General features: G+C 42.2%; 1 protein-coding gene across 13 annotated transcripts in view; it reads left to right on the top strand.

Moving 5' to 3' along the window:
- dmd (dystrophin) overlaps positions 1-13,190 on the top strand; it is a 177,103-nt gene that overhangs the window by 66,776 nt on the left and 97,137 nt on the right. For all 13 annotated transcript variants that reach the window (XM_034605352.1, XM_034605394.1, XM_034605431.1 and 10 more), the window contains exons 6-9: positions 1,031-1,132; positions 1,810-1,880; positions 3,650-3,768; positions 7,884-8,083. In XM_034605352.1, the coding sequence (XP_034461243.1) occupies positions 1,031-1,132; positions 1,810-1,880; positions 3,650-3,768; positions 7,884-8,083 (492 nt within the window). The remainder of the gene's footprint in view (positions 1-1,030; positions 1,133-1,809; positions 1,881-3,649; positions 3,769-7,883; positions 8,084-13,190) is intronic.

Raw genomic sequence — 13,190 nt, 5'->3', positions numbered from 1 at the left:
TGTGTGTGTGTGTGTGTCTGTGTGTGTCTGTGTGCGCACGGATATGAAAGAGATCCTCATGAGTCCCCTTGCTGGGAATTTGCCTCACCAACAAATTACATTGAACTCTCTTCACAGGTTTAATCAAACGTTGTGTGTGTGTGTTTTTCAGATTTTTTTTTGACTCAACTGTTTTTGAACTTGTCTATCGAGCCAATGCTCGGAAGTTTGCACTGGGTCACACTGTGTGGCTGCAAAAGTGTGTGACTGTGTGCGTTTCTGTGTGTGTGTGTGTGTGTGTGTGTGTGTGTGTGTCTGCGTTAAAGTCCAGAAAGCAAGGACAGTGAGGCAGAGGAGGAGAGCTGAGTTTATAAGAAAATTGGAGCTCAGAGGAGGGAAACACTAAACCACCTTTTGCATGTGTGTATGTGTGTGTGTGTGTGTGTGTACATGCATGTGTGAGTGTGCGTATGTGGCTGATAGAACGGTGGTGGGTAAGGTTTGCATGAATAATGCTCATCCGCCCAGTGAAAAGTGTAACAGCTCTCTCTCTTTCCCTCCGAGCCCCGAACGAGTGCTCTAAAACTGTCACTCACAACCTGCCAAAAATCCACCTTGTGCACGCTGCAACAACATCCACACACTTGTGTTCTTTGACTGTGTTGTGTGCACTTCTACTGAGTGTGTGTGTGTGCTACAGTGTGGAGTTACCGATGTATGAAAATTCAACGTCTCCACTGACAGGCCGTGTCAAAACGTTGCTAGAAAGCAGCAGTTATTTTTATAAAATGTCTCTTTATTGTTGTGTTGTTACATCACCAGGCATCATATTAGCATCAAGCTAAGATATATAAGTGGAACTCAGACATTTAAAGAGGCCAATTTATCTCCAGGAACAACTTAATCAACTAATTAGTTAATTATTCAAAGCCTCATATAAACACCACCCTCTACGATGAGATTCAGATTATCACACTGGAGAGTCTACATGTTCAAATCCTTTGTTATACGCACGTGGATGAAGCTTGAATGTGTCTTTCTGTGTGTGCAGGTAAAGGATGTGATGAAGGATGTGATGGCGGGCCTACAGCAGACCAACAGTGAGAAGATTCTGCTGAGTTGGGTTCGTCAGAACACGTGCCAGTATCCTCAGGTAGGTCCTGAGTTTCACACTCAGTCCACAGGTTCTCCTCCTCTGCACTCTCACCTGGTTTTTCAGGAAACAAGATAATTCACTTATTAACTGGCAGTCTGCCACATTTGTCTGCCTTTCATTTTTTTGTGGCATTTATTGGATTACACCCATTTTCCTTTTCTTTTCTAGTCTGCCTGTTTGACAGGATATCCCAAACCTCTTTATTAACAGATTTCATGAAGCCTAATGGACATTTAGGCTTTGGTCCAGTAAATAATGGAGACGGTTCAGGTGTTTCTCCAGATCTGGGATTAGTGCCAATATATTATTAGTGAGTGTGAAACTAAAAGACTTGAGAATTTCTCCTAAAAATCCATTTTCAGGGTAAAAAAAAAAATCCATTTGACTTACCATTTCAGTGGTAGGAACATTTGCTCTCTTCCAAATCAGAGTATATTCTCCTCTGTTGCACACCTTGAACGTGTGGATGCAGATTAATATATTACATTTGAAATCCATTTTGAGCCACAGCATTCTGTCACTGTATTTCTATATCAATTTTAGAGGTAAAATAAGTCTTCAATCCAGTGAGTACTTATACAAATTGTCCCGTGTTGGGATCAGAGTGTTTCTATGGTGGCTGTCACACTGCATTCACCGGTTGGCCCTTTAATATCCATTATCTCTGTCCTCAGGTCAACGTGGTTAACTTCTCCAGCAGCTGGAATGATGGATTGGCCTTCAATGCCCTCATCCACAGCCACAGGTATAGTACAGCAACGTGTGTGTGTGTTCATACAGAGAGACAAGGGAAGATAATAAAATAATAGACACAGACAAGAAATGGACAGATAGTGGGAAGTCAAAGAGGTGCAGAGGGAGAAACTATTGGATTATTAAGATGCCTAAATTAGGATCTTGTTCACAAATTGTATAAGATATACTTGGAGGTGTAAAATGATCCCATTAAACTGAGAAAAAGGACGAAAAGAGACGGGGCCACAGAGGCAGACAGTGGCAGCTAAATTAAGCCTGACGTAGTCTTCATTTAAACCTAATCAGCTGTAGACTGGACGTCAATGAGTTGGACTGTCAGTGTTGCTGCTTGCAACGCATGGAGGAATCTCTATTTTATTTGTCAGTGTTGTTTTTGCCATGATTAAAATGTCCCATGAGCCTGTTTGTTCAGAGTAAGATTTTGTAATTATTCCTCATATATATTGACAAACCTGTGCGTGTAGTGTAATGTAGCTGAGGGTTGTGTTTAGGTAGCTGAGACTAAACAAGCAGAGGGGGAATCTTTGTAAATATTTCCAGACAGCCAGTCTACATAGAACGGATTCAGGAACATCCTGAAATGAAGATGAAAGTGAGGATGTCCTGAGCTCATCCACGAGGTAAAGGTCAGGTGTCAGTGAAGCTAGATGTGTGGTGATGGATCGGTGCTGTCAAACCCACCACTGTGCACTTTGTTAAACCAACCAGCAAATAGCCCACTGTAACTGAGTCATAGCAGCCAGAAGCTTCAGTTAAACATTAAATAGTTGACTTCTGATCTCATCTGTCTTGCAACCACACATCGGAAATCTTAAAAACTATTATTCTGTCACTCGTTTAACAAAAGGCCAATTGTGGGTAGTGTGTTGCTAAGTTACTATGAAATGATTTGGCTTTGAAAACCCCCCCACCCCCCCCCCACCCCTCTGGTCGCTAGTGGCTGTCTGACCTGTGGCACCAAGTGAACAGCAACAGTCTGGCACCGTGCACTCTGATTCTTATGTGAGCCCACGCCCGTGATTGAATGATCGAATGAACAAATACATACTTAAGCAGTTAATGGATAAAAAATGAACGGCCAGATGAATAAATGGATGAATGGCTCCGCAGAGTTGATACAAAGAGTCCATCTGACTCGGTGGATAACCAGGAGAGTTTGGGTCTCAGGCCTCGTATAATTATGAATTAAATAATGTCTAGGTAGCATCTGGCAGCAGGCGCCTTACGGCAGGAGAGATCACGCACACCAAGGGCACGGCCCTGCACATCGTTTGCCCTGTTGCTCCTGTAGTAAAGGAACATTTGGCGAATTTAAAATCAAATCACATACAAGGTGAACTTGCTCTTCTGCATCATAAGGGTCTACTTCCATTGTTCACTGAGGAAATGAATGGCGGACTGGGTTGACTGCGTCCAGCTCAGAATCGCTGCACGGCAGATGAGCGGTTGCTGACTGACCGTAACCTAATTCCAGAAATAAACTTAGCTGCATCAGCTGAAGTGAGACAATTACACTGTGTTTCATTTTTTTGCGAAACTTTAACTATGAGCATTATAATAAAATGCATTAAACATTTTTATTACCAAAATGTCAGCCCTGTTTACTGTGGGGAATGCAACATGTGATAAAGCATTTCCACTGAGGCTCTGAGACGACGATCAACCGGGGACATGATCCTGCAAATCCTTGATATTTCTCTTCATCTGGCTAAATTAAAATACAGGTTCAGTATGATCAGCGTTTTGTTTCTCTTCTAGACCTGAGCTTTTTGATTGGAGCTCGGTGGAGAAGAAGACGTCAGCGATCGACAGACTGGAACACGCCTTCAGTAAGGCGGAACAACACCTGGGCATAGACAGACTGCTGGACCCTGAGGGTAACTCACACACACACACACACACAGTCGCACACATGCAACACAAAAACACTGCTAATTTCAGAAAAGAACACTAGTAAAGATGAAGCACCCATTGTGTTTCACGCCTTCTAATCATGACCCATGATGTGATTGGGCATAAGGAGGGACTTGATCCTGGATGCACAGGGGACAGATCGGCAAGAACATCCTTTACTTGCCTGAGAAGTTAGTACATTCACAGAGGCATCTATAACTGCCAGGGCTGCCGCTGACCTCAGACCAGTTTATAGGCTCTTAATCAAAACTGTCAAGGCAAGAGGATAAAGTGAGGCAAGATGACCGGGGTCAAAGTTTACTGCAACATTGTCTCTGTGTGACAAATGGGGGTGTTGTTGTTTTTGTGCGAACATACAGCAGATCCAGATTTACTGCACTCATCAGAAAGAGGTCGATAAAGATAAAGTTGGGTGGGAGTAAGAGACAGGGCTGCTTAATGATGGTTTATCTAACTTTTCTTAGACTTAATACAGGAAGTGAATATTTTTCTACCCTCACCCTCAGTTATCGTTCAAAAATGAATAAAACAAATGTGAAAAGAATACATTTATTTTCCCGAGGAGGATGTTGATGTAAAATGAACAAAATCAGGATTTAAGATTAAATTTAAAAGATGATACTGACTCAGCAAACCTTTTTTCCTCAGGCAGAGCCACTTCTACTGGCTCAGGGTCCTGAATTCAAACACTCTGCCCCCTTCCAGGTTTAGACTGAGCCAGAAATATGATCCAGGTCCGTGGAGTAACAGATTAATGGGTTAAAGGCTTATCAGGCACCAAAACACAGACAGAAGGTTATAATACAGGATGCTACTACTCTGGAAAGTAATTATGGCAGTAACCGTTTTATCTCTCTCGTGGCAATCATGAGATAAACAGAAACACCAGATGACCTTGTATTTGTTTTGCCAGAACCCTCTATGTTGGCACCGCAGCTCGACAGATTCCCTCGTTCTTCTGAATAAATGAGGCGGCTTTGTTATATTCCACACACACGGGGATTAAGTCGAACTGAACATGACCAGAGGTGGATAAAACAGATGCTTTCACACATGCACCTAAGTTCGGACATTTTCCAGAAATTTTTGCAAAAGCGCTGTATGTGAGAACGCAAATAAAACGTAAACAAAAAGGTGCTTTCTGCAGCAGGATTTAAGGGTAACGTCCTGCCTCCTGCTGCTCCACCCGGGCGCCACCCCTCGCCTGAATGCTCCAGACATTCTCCTGTTGTTGGGAACGCATCAGACCCGTACGATCTCCTGCTACGTTCTTCTTATGTGAAAGGAAAAAACACTGGAAACTGCCCGAATTTCCCGGAGTTCATGTCTGAAAACGTCTCAGGTGTGATGTGTTCATGCCTTTGAGTTCTGAGTCAAAGCCCTGAAGCTGAGTTCTGATTCAAACTGCAGTGCAACGATCGTTGGTTGAGACAAGTAGAAAGTTTGTCAGAATAAACAAGGCGTGAGGAGGATTTTAAATGCAAGCGATTGATTTAAATTCAGATCAACCTGCAGCATATTGCGCGATAAGACATCTGCCCAGAAGAGTTCCTCAACAACAGCACTCACATTTTACACCTTCGTCAGTTTTGATATGATTCAAACAGACTGTGTCCTCGATAAATTAAAAAAAGAGCTTGTTGATACATATGCCAACAAGTGGATTTAATTAATTTAACATTCACACATGTGCTTTCTTAAAGCATTAGAAAGAGGATCTGATGGTTTAATTTCTTCTCTTACCTGTTTTTCTCTGTGTATCTCTACCTTTTGTTTATCCCGTCTTTGTCTGCGTCTCACTCTAATTCCTTTTCCACTTTCCTTGTTCGTCTCTGCATTGTTTCCCTTTGCTCTCAAGCCTTTGTTCGCGTCTGCAGCCCGGAGTCAAAGCTCTGAGTTTCAACTCGCTTCTCAAATTGTATTTCTCGGGAGTCACATATATAGCTCTTGAACAAACACAGCAAAGTGTGGAATATTGGTTTGACAAGTTTCTCTCCACCAAACTGTTTATCTCTAAAGTTACATCTGATCTGATGGGGGATGTAGCATCAAGGACAAGTCATGAATGGAATAATCTAGTGTATGTTTGGTGCAAGAATAAGATTTTACAAGATAAATATCAGCAAATTTAAAATATTGAATCCAAACTACGCAGTGTATGTTTAGATGTAATCACTGCACACACAGACAAACAGAAGCAAGCAGATAACCTTGAAGCAACATGTGAGAAAAAACAACAAACACATATGTAGTCATTCATTTAGATGCTGTACACACTGACATGCCTGAACACACACATACAATCCACTCAAACACACACAGGAAACCTCCGTTACACACACAAACATCCATAATTAGTATGCACACGTAGCAGAGCTGTGGTGAAATGATAAAAATGGAGATTAGACAGAAAAACCGAGGAATCAAAAGCAGTTAGGGAGGCGTGTGCACATCGACACACTCCTGCAGATGGTGGCAGTGTTTATGGAGCTGTTTGTCCTCCTCAGACAAACAATAACACCCTGAGATTTCTCTCTGATGCTCATAAGTCAATGTTCCACAGCCCAAATATACAACTATTACTCTGTCAGTTTATTTCCCTCAGGCTCACATCAGCTAACACACATACAGTAGCTTCCTTGGTGCACAGCAAACACACAGTTTGTGTATTTTCTTTCTTTTTGCTGCCATTTGTTACTCTTAAAGTCATGAGCTAACCTCGCTCTACACAGAGCTACAACCAGCAGTTTATTAACAGGGTTTTTTCCTCCCCCTCTCTCGCTCCCAGACGCTTCTCCCTCGGCTTAAACTTAAACTTACTCCTTATCTTCTTTCTCTCTGCGTCTCAGGCTCTTACGAAGCTCATTCATCTGCTGCCATCCGTCTGTGCTAGTTTTGCCCAGGCCCCAGGCTCTTGGCCACCCGTCTTGAAATCGCCCCTCATCTCATCTACCTGTTGGACGAGTTCGCTTGGACTCGGTTTAGCTGTAAGCTTCCTGGCAGACAGGCTGACTGACACACAGCGATGCTATGGGAAATTAAAAAAGCAGTACAAACAGAGGCCTCCAGTCGTTAGTGGACACTGAGACAAATGACTGTCTGCTCCATCACCCTGCAGGCTGTGAGATACCTGAGAAGTCGCCATGCTCTTATCCCCACATGGATACACACATGTCAAATGTTGAAACTTGCCCAAGTTTCTGAGATCTTTGTGTTTCTGTTTTTTAGGGCTCAAAAGGCAATTTTAAACTTAACATCTTCTCATATGTTGTTTTGCACAGCCAACAGCCCCAAAGCCACAGATATTCAGTTTAATATCACAAGGGACAAAAATCAGCTCACATCTATTTAAGATTGGTGCTTTCAGACGGTATCAAACTCCCAGCTACCTCGGATCGCACCAGCCTTTACACCGCAGGCTAATGATAACCGCTATCCACCCAGAATAATGATGATTGTAGCTCAAACAGAGGAAGTGGTTAGCAACATGACGCGATTAATGCAGCAGGTTCAAAGTGGTCGATTCTCCAGACTGGATATTCAGACTTTCCCACAGATTCTGTCTCTTTCTCTGCTGCTGAATCAGAGGTGAATCATCATCATCAGCTCAGATACCAGTTAAATGAGTCATCAGTGGCCTACAAAAGTTGCTGCCCTGTAGTTTCTGTGGTTGCCATGGTCACATTAAAGTTCACCCATCATGAACTGATGCAATTGCCAGTCTCCAGTGGCAAATCTGCAGCCAAAACCCATGGAGAACCACTTGCTGTCTGGAAGTACCTCCATAGTCTAAGCTGAGAATTCCCTTCCTTCCTGCTGTGTCTCAGCATCCTTTGTTTGCAAAGTATTGCATGAGAAGTGAGTGGGTATCGTTGACTCATAACAGTTATGGGCCAAGATGCATTATTGATAAAGTTTCTGGACAATGTAATCAATGATGTAAACTGGTCCAGACGAGAGATTTTGTAGCAGGAAACTGGTTCTGATTCTTTTACCGATCACGAGGAGTCCTACTCAGCCTATAAATGAAGGTTGATAACATCTTTATTCAACCATTGTCTCACTTTCTGCTCCTCAGATGTGGCGGTGCCCCAACCGGACAAGAAGAGCGTCCTCATGTACGTGACGTCGCTCTTCCAGGTGTTTCCCCAAAGTGTTTCCATGGAGGCCATCAAGGAGGTGGAGACTCTGCCGAGAGCCGGGACAGCGGCCAGCATCAGCCGGACGACAGCAGGGGAGCACTACCAGATCCAGACCCAGCAGCGCTTCTCTCAGCAGGTTAGACACACACACAGCCACACAGGTGTAGCTTCTTATCATTATTCATTATGGGTTTTAAAATCTATATCACAGTCTGTGAGAACTGAGAACTTCCTTCCTGCTTTCATATCGTGACTTTTCAACTCCCCACTGAGGTGCAGCGGTACCACTGTTCTCTGCACACAAGCCAAACCTTGTGCAATGACTGGAGCTATATTTGTAATTATGCTGAAATGTCTGAAAGAAAGATGCAACATTCATTTATTATGTAGGAAAAAGACACTAATGGCTGAATTATGAATATTGTTTTTATACATTTTTACAAAATTTCATCCAGTTATACCCACAGAAATAATTCCTGTGTTTTCCGATGGGAAACCAAAAAAACATCGCCACGCAGTTTACCTGAAATATTGACGAGAACAAGATGCCACCATTCATTTCTCATGAGTCTTTCCTTTGCATGTACAATAATTTACATTTAACTTTGACATTTCATTGCTCTGTTCTTGAGAATGGACCCACACTTAAATAACAATATTCAAGTACTACTACTAAGTACACTTAGTAGTATTACTTATTTACTACAATCCCCTTATCTCATGCCAACCTGCTCCTCTATCAAGATCATCAAGTGAACCTCCCAACAGGACACACTCTCTGCTGAAGTATTTTTGAGAAGATGAAGAGAGATCTCTGCTTCAAAATGTCCTTGGAGTTGTCTTGAATCAGGACTGTGCGGCAGCAGCACAAAGAATATAATTAATCTGAGGAATTCGGCAGAGATTTTTAAATCTTTGAGGGAAAAGGAAAGGTCGGGGAACAGTGGAGTTGTGAAGACACTTAGATCTCACATTTCTACAAGCAGTCAAAAGATATCAATGGCAGCTTTGGAACTACTCCATTCATTGTAGTTCTGTTAAATAAAAGGAAGATGTTAACCAGCAGCCACACAGGCTGACAAGTGGTTAAAAAGATGAAGAGTTACTGATACATTGGATAAAGTTTGACAGCACACTTACTTCATATTGTTACAGCAAACTGAGAAGAGGTGTCCTGGAGAAACCAGCTGTGAGGAGATTATCACGACCATTTCAATTACCAGTTAGGATTAAGAGGAGAACTACCACAAATTGATGGCAGATATTATGCAGACAATCTGGCAAAAGATAAATGATTTGACTAAAGATAATATCCCTACAGCTTTACTGCTCCTGAAATTGCATTTGACAAAAAGGGGCCGTTTAAGGTCAGACGTTCTTGGCTGTTTGACAGCTCTTCCCTCTGGTTTGCAGTGAAGAAGCCAGGAGAAGCTCAGAGCTCGATTTTAGTCATTGGGATTTTATTTCCTCGATGGTAGCAAGTCATGTTAACCCAGCTTTGAGGAACTAAAAGCACTTTCGAGCCTGGAAACATTAAAGTGGGCTGTATTACTCCCTCCATTCACAAGCAATAACTGACATAATGAACGTCTTCTTGTTTATTCCTCAAATATAAGAAATATAGAATCAAACATAGGGTCAATGCACTTGGACAAGTTTGAAAAGTTAGTCTATGTTCATTTTTCAAACCTACAGCCACTGTTGCACAGTCTAGTTATTATAATAGAAATATCAAGGCTCATAAAGAGCACTTTAAATCAAGTATTAGCTTTGAATAGGTATTCTGCACCAGCAAGTGGATATAATGATGTAGAAATATGTGTTTTTAATTGGTGCATTACTTAGTCGGCTCTGTCTGTATTATCAAACCTAAGATTGGCAAGTGGCGAGCGTCTTCTGGCATGACAAGCAAACGCCCTGCAAGAGTAGCACTGAAGCAATTACCCTTTTAAGATCTTGTGCGCACTGAGCAGAGCGGTTTATGTTCCCAAACCTTATTTTGAAATGAAACTTCAATTCAGCATCCATCTAATGGCCATCCATCTGTCCATTCATCCACTTATCTATCCATTTCGTAGCCACATACTCATCTTAGAGTCTCGGCTTAGAGGCAGCACTCGGAGCAGATGTTCTTTTCCTCGCTCACTTCCTCCTGCCTGTTCCGAGGGATCCCCGAACTCCTGCCAGGCACGCGGAGCGACGCAGGCCCCCGGCTGCTTCCAGTGAAAACGAGCCGTCGACATATCTCATTCTCTGCGTCAGTACCTGGAATTAGTGAGCGTCGGAATGAAAATTGACAGCTGAATTGAGACAGAAGCTCGGAACTAATGTGCTGTAAAAATGGACCAAATCTAAAGTCGCAAATTCGATCTACCAGCTCTGACCTTTGGAGCTGAGTTAAACAGAGGTCAGTGTAATGCTGTCTCGCCAAAGTAGGATGGAGTGCGCTTCCTGGAGTAATGGCTGGTAATATTATTATCTCACTCTGTTTAATGGCCACTTCAGCCTCCCTCCTTCATCAGCTCTGTGTCTGAAAATGGAGAGAGACTGCAGGAATTTCACTGCTGGGAATCGAACGGAGAAGTGCAGCGGAAAGATGTAAATTTAATTGAAAAGATAAAGAGGGAAGGAGGGAAGGAAGCAGGGGAGTGTAAAGATAAAGAAGTACAGAACAGAAGTGGGGTGAGGAGTGACATGGAGCAGACAAATAAGACGTGCGAGGGAGAAGTCAGAAAAACCGAGTTCCTGACAACAGCTATTATCTGCCTCCTGCCTCATCTGTCATCAACAGTGGCACCGTCACCACCTCCTTACATCAACACCGCACCCCCGACCCACAGCACGGAGGAGAGGAGAAACGCACAAATTACTAAATCCAAACTTTGAGACCATTGTTCAAGACCAGTCAGAGTTAATCTGTGACATTCTGAGATGTCCTGACTCACCTGGTGTTCGGAGCAGGTGGAAATAATGTGTATTTGAGTTTGTTTGCCAGAAACCATTTGATCCAGTCGCCTCTGGCTGTCTGCTCTGTGCAAGTGTGGGGGGGGGGGGAACACGTAATCGACCTTGAAAGAGAGAGAGGGGAGTAGAGCGAGGGGTAAAACAGAAGCCAGAGACACAAACAGTGACGGGTGAAGGGAGATAGAAGGCGTCTGTGGTGGGCAGATTAACTTGAGTTCAGTATTGCAGCTCAGCTTGTTGCTGCAGAAAGAAGGAAGCACGTCAAACAAGAGCTCAGCTGTTTGAAAATCAGACACTTACACAATTTGACTGCTGCGTGGGTCAAAGGGTTGGTGGGGCGGGGCTTGTTGCACTAAGGCTTAACTCCAGCTATAGAAGACGTGTTACATTTACTCAAAATTCCAATCCAATCATCAGCATTTAGCCTATTTAAGATATAAATAGGAATATTTGACTTTTACTTCCCAGTCACAAATTTAGAAAAGCTGTTTATTATTATTATTATTATAAGAAATACTGTTAGGGTCTTACGTCTTACTTTCTGAAACATGATTGATTTTTGCAACACACCATTACACAGGATCATGAAAGCATTATTTCACTTTATATAATTTCAAATGGAGGAGTTAGCTCACTATTCGTCACATTTAACAGGATTATACACCCTTTTTTTTTCCCATTTCTGGGAACAGACACGTAAAGCTGCTATTGATTTTGTTTGCTAACGCCCCCCATGAATTTTCAGTGCTTTTTAAAATCATCGAGCTGAAGGGTTAGGCTGTTATCTGATGTGCCTCCTCTACCAGCTGCAGCACTGACTCTCCTCATAAAACTTTTATATGTTTATATACAATAGATGTATTTTATACTGGTTATACTAAGAATTTCCCACAAATGAAATGGAAAGTAATATTTCTATTGCTGTACAACCAACGGTTAACCTCATTTAAAAAGGCTCGATCTACTATTGTGTGTTTGCCACACACTAAAGGACCCATTAGTGGAATGATTTCACTTAGGGATCCTTTGAATTTTTCATCATGCATGGGAGACATGCGAAGTGAATGCAGATTATTACTGGGATATAAATTATTCATCGGACATTGCGGCGTGAGAGTGATCAAGTGTGCAGCACATCTACACTTGAGTGGAATATTTTCCTCTTGTACTTTCTCACAGCAGCCAAAAATACAGCTTTTCACTCCCAACCGACCCCAGGCCAAAGGTAAAGCAAACTAGATTTGTTAACTTTTAGTTTTAATATTAGTTTACTGCTGCATGATTGATTTAACTGGTAAAAGTTGAAGGAGAGAGCTCTGTTAGGGCCACATTGAAGAAAACAATAGATTTTAAGAAGAGTCATAATATTGCAAAAACATCTCTGAACCAAAACTTCTCTCCGTTAACAAACGATTTAAAAAGCAAGTCCTTAAAAAAGTCTGAAAAAGTTCTGCATTGTTGTTATAATTAATATTCTGAGATCTAATGAAACCAGGTCAACTAAAAAAAGAAACCACTAAGTTGTTTGCTGGCCATTAAATGTCAGATGCTGATAAAGTGCTGAGGACGGCAGTTCCACAGATCTGCTGCTGGTTTGGGATGAACGTGGTGGGAACCAGGATGCGGATGTCATTGTTCCATAGTAAGAGAGAAGTGCAGTGTGTCAGGGAGGCTGATGGTGACTGGGTGGGTGTGGTGGACGTGTACGAGCTGGATCCACAACAGCATCCGCTTTGACTCTGTGCTGTGACTGTCTGTTTCTCATTGTGTCCACACACACACACATCTGCTCTCCCTGTCTACGTCCCCCTCTCATGTCGGCATTATCTACAGCTGGGTTTCCATCCAAAGTTCAAAAGCCATCATTTCATTTTCAGTTTTCCACTCATGTAACCAAGTACAATTACTCAGGTGCTTAATACTTAATTCATTAGTACTAACTTAACTAAACTTACCCTTCTACTCCAGTGCATTAACCAGGAAATATAGTATTTGATAAATAGATTATTTTAGTAAATGATTCAGTCCAGATATAAAGATTCCTTGGACCATAGGGCTTTTGTAAAGTCACTCTCACACTATGTAACGGGCCCAGTGCATTTTCTAACTACTTGCACAATATTCAATTTTGACATTCTATTTTTCTCATGAAATGTCTATTCTGACCCTCAGGTGACTGAAATGCACCTAATCTGTATTCAATTCTTTTTTTTCCCCTGCTGTTTTCAAAGTTCACCTAAAATGAGCTTGACATTTGGATGGAAACAGAGCTCATGTGT

Source organism: Hippoglossus hippoglossus, chromosome 2, assembly GCF_009819705.1.
Source record: "Hippoglossus hippoglossus isolate fHipHip1 chromosome 2, fHipHip1.pri, whole genome shotgun sequence".
NCBI lineage: Eukaryota > Metazoa > Chordata > Actinopteri > Pleuronectiformes > Pleuronectidae > Hippoglossus > Hippoglossus hippoglossus.
Note: the sequence above shows the minus strand (reverse complement) of the source record. Positions and strands in the feature narration are given on the sequence as shown.